The following is a 13,179-nucleotide window of genomic DNA, read 5'->3' as shown; positions in this document are numbered from 1 at the left end:
GTACACTGATGCTCAGGATAAGATCTCCTATCCTGCAAGAATCAGCTACATTCATTATTCTTGGTTATACGACCTTACATTTTGCGGTATGAAACACATATTGATTGAATACTCATCTGACAGGCCTATAATTACTCGGGTCATCCCATTTGCCCTCTTTAAATATTGGCAGAACATGAGTTTTCATCCAGCCTACTGAAGTTTCCCTAGCGATCCAAGACTTATTAAAAATAAACATTAATGATCCAAAGAGTAGCTCAGCCAGCTCTTAAAAATTTTAGGTCGTCATTATCCAGACTTGTCCATTTAACAGAGTCCAACATCACGAGCTGTCACTTAACCACCTCTTAACCACTTCAGATGTAAGCGGTCCCCCCTCCTGCGAGGCGGCGGTATTACCGTGCCAGGGAGGATGGAAGCAGTGACAGCAAACCCCATGCTGCACCTGTTGCACATCTTGTCCATCCTGTCCTATCTAAAGAACATTATAAAACAGGCTTAGAATTCCTGGCTTTGCATTTTCTTACGCCCTTTAACCCTCTACCTTACCCTATCCAATTCCTTATGTATATATATTTTCTTCTATACGTTCCCAACCACCTGAATCACCGTTTGGTACAGATTATTTTGCCAAGGGCGATGGGAGGAATTTAGGGAGTTTTTTCACCTGTGTGCAACTGGATCTTCTGGAGAACAAAAAGTAAATTATTAAGACTCCTTTCCCCATGAGCACACACCAGATGTAATAAAGTCACGCACCACACAAACCACTCTCTCTTCATTCAGTGATCAGTTACTCTCTTGCCATGGAGATGAGATCTTCCACAGAGCTGCCTTCTTCTGGTTGCAGTGCACCTTTACCCAAGGAAATGTCAACCACAGTTCTTAAGAAACTCCTGCAGTGCTCTCATCCCCCGGGCCCTCCAGCCACCGTCCCTTGGAGGAATGACCCACAGCTCTGCTCCTCCACCCACACCATCCTCTCACCCTGCAAACACAGCTAGCAGCATCCTGTGTGGTTTGTTTTTCCAGCAGGCATGGCCAAGTGCCCCCCCTTATATTTTAGCTGTTAAAAAATTGAACTCAAATGCTGATGGCTCATTTGTATTAATTGTCTATGACTGACAAGGGTAATGCACTCTGATCTAAGTGCCATTTCCCCGTGCCTTTTGCTTGCTTCCTTCTTCCATAAGAGCAGAAAGAGCCACTAATTGTCATATTCAATACTCTATATTTCCTGCAAGCAATACCAATTTAATTAAATTTACATGGTCGTAAGTGACCGGCTACAATTCCTCTTGTCTGTTTATACAGAGCACTAGAATTGATGAATCTCCATTTCATTGATGACATCTTCATCTGAAGTGCTCCCTCAGTCTCTTACTGACCTTTTTTTCTAAGCTGTTTTCTACCCTTTGCACTCAGCTACTCACACTACATAGCTAAGAGGGTTGGAAAAAAGGTCCTCTCCCTCCGGAGGGATTGGAGAGCACTTCATAAAACCCAAACCTCCATACGTGCCACTACCTCAACCAGCAGCTCACTGCCAGAAAGAAGGAAAAGAAGGAAGGAGAGGAAGGAGGAGGAGGAGGAGGAAGGCCTCTTCAGAAGAGCAAACAATATTAAACTTACTGGGGAGAAAAAAGAAAGAAATCCACACTGCTGACTTGAGAGATACACAAACCGACAATGAAAGCGCAGCTCAAATTCAGTATCTTGTATGCATCACATCAGAGCTTGTGCCATGTCTAATTCACCTTGAATCGAAGTCATCACATTTTATTTTTCATGAGAAGTGTAAGAAAAATGAAGGATGTTTGGGTCTCTATGAAAATAGGGCAAATCTTTAGAACAATGGTAAATTATTTCTAATTCATTGCAAGAGAGTCATAAAATAAATGACATAGAGCTGTCAAGTAAAATTTATCTAAACAGCTCTACAAATCTCAGAGGAAAACTTCCTTCTTCTGCAAAAGAGTTACAAGGAAGTGGGTCAGCTGTATAAATCTAAATGTAAATTCCTCAGTATACCATGACTAAATCAAACCACAAGGAAATCTCAGATTGAATATCTGACTTGATTTATAGCAAATGCAGACAGCATACTTGAAAGGTTTGCACTGAAAGCAAACAGCTTCAATATAAAGACTTCTTAACAGCAAGTGAGGGGTTGATGTCAGACCCCACTGCAAAAATCAGGCATCCTGCATCCACATTGACCATGACTGTGGACCAGAAGAAGATGGAGGCTCTTTGACCCTCATCAGGCTTGAGCTGGGTTCCCAGAGCTCTGTCTTTCTGCATCCTTACCTGCGAGATGAGTCCCACAGTACAGCTGTTACACACAAAGTGAAAGGAAGATAGATAGACATACATATATACATACATTCATTTGTATATATATTCTTAACATGTTTATAGATACATATATATACACACACATGTACATACACTTATTCGTATATATTCTCTTTTTTTTTTTGGCCTTGGCAGCTGTGTGCACACCTGACCTCCATCAGAGCAGCCCTCAGGCCATTCTCTCCAATTCCTGCTGGGCTGCTGCAGGAGTTCTGCAGAGGTAAAGGCACTGCAGGGGCTCAGCGACTTTCTTCTCATCAGACAGCTTTTTCCTGTAGCAAAGAGATTGTCTTCAGAGTTCTACATTAGCTGTGAAGATGCATTTGATATGGAGCAGAAGCAAAGCAGACTGATTATACCACTGTTGCCATGTGTGTTCAGTCAGAGACAGAACTCAAAGCAGCCAAAAGGCAAATCTGGCCCAGTTTCTCCTCTTTCCCTCCGGGGAGAACTCAATCAAGAATTGATTAATGCTTGAATTCTCATCAAGAATTAATAAGTTCCTGATGTGGTGAAAATGAATAGTCTCAGAGAAGCAGCTAAGCTTGTTGCTTTGTGCGGGGGGAAAAAGGATATTTGGCAACTCTGATGCGATGGCTGAGCTACAGAGAGGGGGGATTCTGAATTCCCCGACTGTTTATGCTTTTTTAATAACATAATGAATGAATTGACTGAAGGCCAGTTCTCACAGATTGGAAGGGATGGTGCTTCCACCACTGATATCTCAAGAGGAGAGACCTCTAGGAGAGACCTGGGCACACCCCTTTGCAACCACAGCGGCAAGTAGATCCCAACAAAGAGGAAACCCTGCAGCTCAGGGTGCCTTGGAAATGCCTTAAATCTTGTGCTTCTCCAGAGCTTTTGCAAGGAGAGTAACTAATGTTAAAAGAAGAGTGGAGGAGGTTTCTTGCTATGGGATTTTTAAAAATATATTTTTAAAGCTCCGAATGTTGCTGCTCAACCATTGGTTGGAGCATCCACTGAGGAAGGACTCTTCCAACTGCAGCCAGGTCAGGCCTCCAGGTCACACCTCAGTCCCAGGGTCCTCATTCCTAGGCCATCCTGCTGGGGTCCAGTCCCACCGCTATGGGAACACTGGAGGAGAACGCAGCCCAGTGACCTCCTGCCCCCATATGTCCTGCCTGGCCACATCTGCAGAAGCTGCGAGGAGGCAGATCTGTCTGGAAATCTGCTGCTCATGCAGGAGGTGCTCAGACAGGGCAGAGCTTTGGGTGCACTCATCCAAAGAGACAATGAAGGGTAATATCAAAATACACCTGCTCCTATATTCAAACGATAACAAGATCTTGCACAGGTCAGGCTGCTGCTTCTAAAAATGAGTTTCAGAGCTGGTCTGGGATGTTTCGGCTGTTTTTTAAGGTCTAGTCTCAGATCCTCAAGCAGTAGAAGTTTCAAGAACAAAAAAGCAGATGCTGAAATGCAGTTAAGAGTCAAGAACTGGAGGCAGGAGAGTCAGAGCACACATTATTGAGGTACGGAGAAGGCTTCCTTCACTCCAGGAGGGAAAAGAGGCAGGGAAATAATAACCTCAGGTGATTTCCTACAATCACTGTGTCCTCAAATCCTTCCAGAGGGCACAGCCAAGGAGGTTACAAAAGTTATTATCTGAAGAGACACAGGAACAAGCAATATCCCTGGCACAATTGCTGCCTGTAATTACCTTGAAGCATTTCCTGGAAGAGTCATCATGCACGTTGCAGCATCTGCCTATTTCCCCAGTGTAACCACAGCAACACTTGCTTTTCTTGCTCCCAGTGGCAAAGAACAGAAGGGGTTGGGGATAACAGCAAAGAGTGGGAATGCCGGGTGAACGCTGCAGAATGTGGAACTCTGCATTTGGGCCCATAGGAGCATTGGTTCCTCTTATAAAATAAATAATAATTAAACAACAATTATCACATAGTGAGCACTTGGAATTTATCATCCAAGAAGGGCTTTAGTTTGCTCTGCCAGCAGATGCTTTTGGGCTGCAGAAGAGGGCTGTGTTATGGACAGCTGTGCTGCTCACTGCCAGCCCAGGGGTGCTGGCTGCAGTGCAACTCTGCAACGCCTCCCGAGGATTATTTGAATTAAAGACAGAACTGAATAAAGTAGTACTGAAAAGAAATAACTCAAAAGCCTCAATCAGGTACCTGTTACATGCAAGGGGTTTTATATTTTACTGCTTGCTGTTCCTCTCAGAGTAGAAACCTAAACACAGATTTCTGTTTTATTTCACTCATTTTCTTCTATTGCCACACAAACACCCATTTGCATTCACACAACAAACACAGTAATGTATATCCCCACACAAACTGGTGGGATGTGATGAATTTCCATGTGGAATATTGCACTGAACCTGTGCTGTGAGCACCAACAAGATCTCCCCACTGCCCCACAGGGGGTCCTAGAAGTAGAAATCTCCCTTACAGGCCCCAGCCCAGGCTCCCAACCACATTCCTTGAGGGAGGGGAGCAACGCAATTCATATGTAAAAATGCATGTTTGCAACAAAATGTGCCGAGCAGAGCTCAGCGCAATGGGAACAGCTCAATTTGGAGTACTTGGGAGCATTCAGGAATAGCCAACCTTCTGTCTTTTGTCAGAACATAGCCAATGGGCTTTGCTGCTGTAGTACAGCTCATTCCCTTGCCAAAAAAAAAAAAGCATCACAGCATAGTGAAACTAAGGGAAAAACCACAAAAACAGTCAATATTTTCTCACCCAAAACCTCAGTATAACTGCATACAGTGGTTAAAATGGGACTACACGAATACAGTCAGAAAGCAATGACATTTTTAGCACCTTCTTCAGCTGCCTGGACAACTAAAATAACACACACAGCCCACCCCTGAAAAGAAGAGAAGAATAAAAGGAGACATGATGCTTCAAGACTAATTGAACCAATAATCAAAGGCTGTCTCTAATTCCTGGACTAGGAGGTCAATTACTGAAATAAATTTGACAGCAGATAGATGGCAACAGTGTGCAATTACCATTTAAAGTCTTGATAATTATGGCAAGAATTAGTCTGTATTTTCAACTGCAGCAAAAAATCCATCAGTTTTTAGCAGTTATTATCATGATTGTAAGAAGAAACGGTTCGACTCCGTCTTGTCAAACTGACAGAAACCTAAAAATACAATGGGCACTGATAATAGGCTGATGAAATGAGCTGGTTGAGTTTAAAAGTTTCTTTTCCTTATGTGGAAACTTAAATTGCAGATGTGAGAAAATGTTAACGTTCAGAGCATTTGGCAGGGAGGGATGGAGATAAATTTACGCTCATAAATAATAGGATTGAGAAACTCATATTCTTACGAGATTTGCCAGAGTTAGTCAGAACGCGGTCTGCTCATTCAGACAAACTCTCCACTTTGAAAGCTAGAGGCACAGTCACAGTCCCACACACTTGAATAATTCAGGTGCTGCTCTTCCATCCACCTCAGCTGCTGGAACCATTAGGTTTGTGCTCTCCGGGCTCCACAAGCTTGGTGATTAGGGTTGAGGTTTTTTGTGTGATTTTTTATTATTTAACCTGAAATCTAAACTTCTCAGTAAAACAGAGATCAAGCTTGATGACTTTTCTGCCTTGGGGCCGATTGTATTTTTTTCCCCTGCTGAAACAACCCACAACCAAGAGAGTTATGCACAGATCTGGAGTCCTGTGAACTCTGGACAATCATAGGCAGACATTATCCCTACCATAAGCATTTCTTACATGCAAACTTCAAACCTGCAGATTGGTTCTCCTCTCCCTGTTCTTCACTTCAAAGTCTCAAACCCCTCAGAAACATCAGAATCATAGAATCATTAAGGTAGGAAAAGACCACTAAGACCATCAAGTCCAACCGTCACCACGTTGACCCAAGGCATTGGGTTGGAGCGCATCAGAAACAACCCATAGCTCTTGGTGAATGAGGTTACAAACCTGCAGTGCTTACCCATTGGGCAGCAGGGCTGATGAGTTGGACCGGCAGCGTTTCCCCACGGTGACTGAGGCGCATCGCTGCAATTCCATTTCCAGCAGGTGGCAAAAGTCCCAAAGTAATGACATTTTATTGTACTATTGAGGAACACAATAAAAGATTTGATGGTTAGAAAAAAAAAATGCTCTGCCCTCAAAATAGCGCCAACTCACTTTTAAGAGCAAAATACCAACATGTTATCTCCTTGAATGTCTGCAGCTGGGTGCAGTGCCGGCCCCACCACTTCGTTCTCCCTCCAGTGAAGCACATGATTGTGAGACTTCTTTCTCCATTATGCTATTGGGAACAGCGTAAATCTCATTATTCCAGAATATGAATAATAATAATGAAGATGTGGAATGCCCTTGATACCTTCCTGAAAGATGAACGCTTGTTAGCACAGCTCTGCTTGCTCCTGTGTCTACACGGAATGCATTCGGAAGGGTTGGCAGGTGAAGAAAGTGTTAGAAAAGTCCTGAAATCTCCCTAGTAGGGTAAAGCAGGGAAACACAAGAGCATTTCTTTTCCTGAGAGAACTGTTCTCGTGAGAGCACAGTAAACACCGCCGGGTTGGAAGGTTGGAAGCCAGGGATTGCTGCGTGAGAAACTCACATCTCACACCTGAGCACATATTAAATCTTTAGCATTTCTATTAAAGACTTTTTTTTCCTTTTAAAATTGATTCTGTAGCAATATCAGTTGCCACAGATTTGTCTGATGACTTTTAATGACTCCTCAATAGCAGTGATGCTGCTGTTCCAGGTGTTGCCTGGTTAACACCCCTACACAGTCAATGTAAAACCAAAGAAATCCCAATGTGTTGAGGACTGGGATGAAAATATGGAATGAGGCCCTTGGGTGCAGGTTCACCCTGCTGGGTGGTCAGGTCTGTCTGTCTGTCCATCTGCGGTGCCCCACAGCCCCCATGGAGTCACCGCACCACCGGCACTACAGATAGAGCCTGGAGCAAATGCCCAGCACAGGAATGCTACCCAAAAACAAACAAACCAAACCTGCTGATTGCAGCTAAGGCTTTTGAAGATTACATCAAGTCAAACTTTTATTAGCAAAGTTGAATTTCATGTAAAATGAAAATATCTTTTAAAACCATACGTGCACATATGCATGATACAAACAGCCACTACGGTACAACACAGTTCTCTAAACTTTAATCAATGCACACCAACATTTAGCTCAAAAAGGAACATCGTAACGGTGACACCACAATTGCTTTGATCTTTTCTCATGAAATTACAAAGTGTTGTTTAAAATAATAATAATAATAAAGAAGGGAAACAGTATGCTTTGGCTCAAACCCATGTATTGTTTTCTGCATGGCAGCTGAAAAACCAGCATAGAGCATGGAACTCACTCATCTCATCATGTGGTTGAAACTTGCTCATGAAAGACACAGAGCTGCAATGTAAACACATATTGGTATTCCACCATTGCTGTTTGCCATATATTGGGATGCTGAACATTTGAAGGGATGCAGCTGAGGGCTCAATCCATTGTCAAAGAGAGGAAATCCTCTTGCCATAAAGAACTATAAGTTTGTATTTTTAACATATGTTATTTCAGATACTTAAACTAATCTAGACTTAGCACTCACCTGAAAAATAATGGTTATAAGAAATTATGATGAGATTTCCTTTCAGAAGTGAATGTTATTTTAACTTTAGTTTACAAAACTACATGCAGAATTACTGTAAAAAAAAAAGAAAATCCTTAGTATAGAAAGATTGTGCCAGCACTTGTTTTCACCTCGGCTACTGGCCTGAAAACATTTCCTGCACTGCATTTGACCTATTAAGTCAATGGAAGTAGCCATCAGAATAAAAAGTTGCTCATTAAAATTGGGATAACAAGGCCACAACAGAATAAAAAATCATAAATCATTAAATGATACGCTATTTAAATCCATTTAGAACTTGTATAACAGAGAAGATTTTATGTTTACTATACACGCAGACATTCTAATCCTGAGGGAAATGCCATTTCCTGGCATGGTTTCCAACCCCAGTCCTGCTGAAGACCCAGCCCAGCATGCAGCCCTCTGCTGAGGAATGGCAAAGAAAACAGAACTTCAAGACCACATCCCTAGATTTGGCCATTTTTTTATAATCCATACACTGAATAACATCTTAGGACTGAAATTACAACCCACACCAAACCACAATGCACTCCAAACAGCTCGCCAGCACTGGAGCTTGCACACAAGGTTGTTTTCTTCAATTATATGTTCGTTTCTCAGGGGTGTGTGCTCCCCGTTAGTTAGGAGGAAGGGATTTTATTTGCTTATCTCACACAAAGTCAAATCCTGACAACTTTTTGAGAAACATCCATACCTCTCTTGCTCCAGAGGGGGCTGCTTAAGGCCACAAGTCAGGATCCCTGCAGCCAGGGAAATGCCTCTCCTTACTGGATAAAAGTGCACTCCACGTTGGCACGGATATCAAATCTGAAAGCATCATTTCTCCTCTTGCAGCAAAAAGCAATGGCATAGGATAGCCAGCTGCAACCAAGAACCCCTGGAATCCACAGTTACTAATTGCCTGACACAGCCTGCAGCCTCATGCACTGGCCACCCCTAACCCTCCCATTCCTTTTTAACAAACACCCCTGGCCAGAGCAGAATTGCTATATGCAGAGCAGTAGGACAGCTGGAAGCACCTTCCACTCACCCTGCGTGTCCCCTGTGGCAGCACCCTAGGTTGGCTTGCTCTTGTAGTTCACTTCTGAATGAAAATCTCTAAAACTCCACAAGTGTCCTGTGCTTTCCAAGATACGCTGCATGAGTGGTGCCCTTGCAATATAAAATAAAAGCACAACAGGCAGAAAAAAACAAAAAAAACAAAAAAAAAACCAACAAAAAAAGGGGGAAGAGGAAATAAATGATTGGAAAAGAGAAAAACGTTCATGTGAGTGAGACTCCCTGGGAGATTCAGCCATTTGTTTAATATTCATTGGGCATATTCCTCAAAAGTCAGTGCACACTGTACAAATTCCACTGCACATCTTTTTGTCATTGTGTGATTTTTAGGCCCTGAGGCACAATGAAACACTAACATTAAGATTTAAGGATCGGAATTAAAATTTTAATAGAAAAAGCACTCATTCCAGCACAGATGAGTAGCACATCACAGGAATGTCACAAACATAGCTTAGCAGCAGCAGAGCAAGTGATAGCACAGGGGATTTATTCATTCTTCGATAAGCTGACACTTGCTAATGTGATTTGAAGTTTGGGTCTGTTTAGCATAGGTGTTTTCTAAGACAATGGTTTGGTGGATTGCATCGACCCACAGCACAAGAAAATACAGAGCTGTGGCTGCTGATAGGTGGCATTACAGAATGGCCCGGGTTGGAAGGGACCCAAAGATCAATAAGCTCCAAACTCTGGGTGAGAACCCCAATGCTGGGAATGCTGCCTGCTTCAACCCTTCCCAAGCTCTGCACAGGGACAGTGGTGCACTCTTGTGGGGTGCCCACCCTGACTGCATTCCTCAGATGCCCATCCCTTGAGCATCTTTGCCTAAGGACGCTGCCAGTGCTCTCCAGGCATAACGCCCAGGGGTTCTGTACGCTGTGCAGCTGGGGATGCTGGGAAGGGAAGGTGGTGAGGAACCATCTGAGATGGAGCTGGAACTTCAGTATGGGCTGAAACATCTCCATGTAAAACACAACACATTCAATGAAAATGACAGAAAACAAACCGGTGCGGCAGCTTGAGCCAGTGCAGGTGATTCCTGGAGGAAACGCATTAAAACCAGAAAACGATTGCAGCAGAGGCTGCCACAAGCTTCATCAGCTCTCAGGCTTCATCTGTTTCAGGCTACTGCAGATAAAGATCCTGGTGGGAAATGGCTCCGTTGACAAGATGCCTATTTCCACATTTCTCCACTTACGCTCCCCTACTTCCTAAATGAAGCTTTTTATAAAATGCTGATGACTTTGGATTCCCTCAGTATGCAGACTGAGTGAAAGACAAAATATAAAACTTGATAAATAATAAAAAAATGAATGATGTGGTCAAGTCCTTCACAACACGGGGCTCATGGATATGGACCGGGACTGCTTCTGACCAATTCCTGCTCATACATATGGCAACAGAGCTTAGGGTTTGGTTTTCGGGGTTGACTTTTTCAAAATAGAGACTGCAGGAAAGGTCCTTACAAGCAAAATACACAACAAATAAATGAGGAACTGATAAGCAGGAACATCAAGCACCAAAGCCCCTTCCTATGTTCAGAAACCGTGCACAAGTAGCTGCCTGTAGTCCATGGCCTTTCCACTGCTAGGAAAGTGCACTTCTATGCACAACCAATAGAGCTTTAGTTGTGGGGGTTATCTATAAACCCGTAATCATTTGAGTAATTCTTGCTTCCTCTCTTTCTTCCATTGAAGTGATGGAGACCATGAAGGGAGCCATCAGGGATATTTGCCTAATTAATACCATGACATAAAATGGCTTTTACGACATCCTTGAGTAACTGTTCAAAAAATATTTAAATTGAAGCGATGATGACTTGTAAGTTCAAAATATTAACACTCTACTCAAATAAGCATGTTTCAAAATACAGATGTTTTAAAAGAAAATCAGGCGATTCCAATACAAAAAGACCAAAATAATGTGCTGGGCAGCTTTGCTGAGTTAGTCCAGGGAAGCACTGGCAAAGAACAGAACCAGATTTAAACCAGCATTCAGTAAACACCATATAAAGAAACCGTACTGTGATATTTTCTCTTTGCTTTTGCTTCTGTTTATTTAACAACGAATAGTTTGAAAATAAACAATCTTTTGAAAGTCAGGTAGATCTATTTTATGGGATACTAAAAAGAAGTAAGACTTATATGACCGGTATACACACAACTCTGCTGAAAACCTGTTTTGCTAGTTGAAAGTCATACTGAGAAGCAATTCTACTCCTATACAGCTATACAGACCCATGCTAGCAACATGTCTCATTTCAAAATAAAACAAGGCTGATTTTCACTTGAGTCACTATTAATATCATCTGTACAACATCTCCATGAAATGTATGCTAGCACACAAATATACAGATATGAGACAGACAAAGCACTTTGCTTAGAAATGCAGCTTGCAGAGACTGAGGAAAACAAATTAAAATTCTTCCTAATGATGGTGGATGGGAACCCTGTTTCGCCTTGCCACAGGAAAAGTTACTGCAGCTTAACTTACTTAAGGAAATAGTGCCAGCTACTGGACAGATCATCCACAAGGCCAGAGCTTTGTCTTCTGAGAGCAAATTTTCTGTGGAGAAAGTTGCATCTCAAAGTATTGGTAATTGCAGTCAGCTGTAATCACTAAAACAATTTTAGAGTATCGTAAGCAAAGGAGTTTATGCCTGTACGAAAATATTATACAATATAGAGAATATTTTTCTCCAGTGTTTTAAAATATCATTTTTCTCAGTAGGATGCATTGTGCCACTATGCAGAGTACCCTGTGCTTTTTGCTCACTTTCCTTGCTGTGTTCTGACCTCCGTAGTACTGAGATCATGATACACGAGGGAATACCACGCATAAATGTATGTACAAAGTGACATCAGCCACAGAAGGAAAAAAATACTATACAGAGAACCATATTACAAACGTAAGAAACATGGAGTAGCAGTTAATTATACGTACGTGACACTGAGAAATTCTGTTTTGGTAAGACTGACATATTTTGTAGAGTAACGAATGCTTTGCTTTGTTTCAATTGGAAGAAAATACCTAAAAATTAGGATGGAAAAGTCTCAAAAATCATCTCTTAGTGGCAGTGACTTTTTTCCCCGTTACCTGATGTCAGTCTTGCTCAGTTGGCAACCTGCTTCCAATCCCTTGTGGTAACTGTGGAGTACTGATCAATATAAATATCACAATTAAACACGAATCTTCTCACTGGAATTTTATGCGTGGAGAGGAAAAGTTGCTGTAGAGCTCCCATTGCCTTCGACTGATCCTTTTTCCTTAGATCCAGCATAAGCTCCAATAAATGAACCATCTTCATTGAACATCCCGTGCTCCCCTTCTCCATAATCTACCAGACTATCAGCACTTTCAGTGGCTTTAATGTCCCCGTTAATGGACCGCAGGCTGCCTTTCAGCGGCTTTTCATCGCTGTCACTACAAAACAAAGAAATGCCTTTCCAAAAATCTAGCTTTTGATTGCATGCACGGAAACTACTCTTTTACTGTGAAGAATGCAGCAGGAGGGAAGAGCGAAGGAAACATTTCTCTGTGGGTTGTACATTCAGAGCAACCCAAGTCCTCTTTGGTCCAGTGCATCTCACACAGTTCATCCACACTGATCTATGATGTGCCTAAATGCCATGTGCATGATTTTCTGATTAACAGAATTAATAACATATTAATCTGCTCAAATGTTGTATTTGCTCAATGGTATTTTGAGGGGTAGATGGACAAATCCATCACCAAAATTAAGAAAAAAAAAGAAGTAATTCTATTACCTATTCGTTCTATTGGCATTGCCGAAGAATAACCAAAGCATAACTTCTCTTGACTGTCTGACTTTCCAATGATCTTTAGAATCATCACAGAATCACAGAATGGCTTGGGTTGGAAGAGACCTCAAGGACCATCAAGCTCCAACCCCCTGCTGCAGGCAGGGCCGCCAACCTCCATACCTTTACTTATTTCTGAGCAATTGAGAAAACAGGTCCATGAAAGGCCGCTGTTATCATCCTACAGACTCAGATTTTGCAGGTGGCTTGCTCAATAACAAATGCTGGTGAAACCTATCATAGCTATAGAGAGAAGTCCCATGGCGTATGGCAAAGTGCCCCCAGTTTGCTGCAGCCCCCAAGTGCAGCACCCTTTCAGGTTC

The 13,179-nt window shown here is 42.3% G+C and overlaps 1 protein-coding gene across 25 annotated transcripts in view; it reads right to left on the bottom strand.

Moving 5' to 3' along the window:
- Window positions 1–7,358: 7,358 nt before the first annotated feature.
- The window catches only part of CHL1 (cell adhesion molecule L1 like), a 108,915-nt gene continuing 103,094 nt past the window's right edge, over window positions 7,359–13,179 (bottom strand). For 24 of the 25 annotated variants that reach the window (XM_046900026.1, XM_040646314.2, XM_040646310.2 and 21 more), the window contains one exon: window positions 7,359–12,458. In XM_046900026.1, coding sequence (XP_046755982.1) covers window positions 12,242–12,458 — 217 coding nt within the window. In that variant the 3' untranslated portion in view covers window positions 7,359–12,241. The remainder of the gene's footprint in view (window positions 12,459–13,179) is intronic. The other variant, XM_015293221.4, reaches the window with a different exon arrangement.

The sequence above is a fragment of the Gallus gallus genome, chromosome 12, assembly GCF_016699485.2.
Source record: "Gallus gallus isolate bGalGal1 chromosome 12, bGalGal1.mat.broiler.GRCg7b, whole genome shotgun sequence".
NCBI lineage: Eukaryota > Metazoa > Chordata > Aves > Galliformes > Phasianidae > Gallus > Gallus gallus.
The sequence above is the reverse complement of the archived record's forward strand: the minus strand, read 5'-3'. Positions and strand labels throughout refer to the sequence as shown.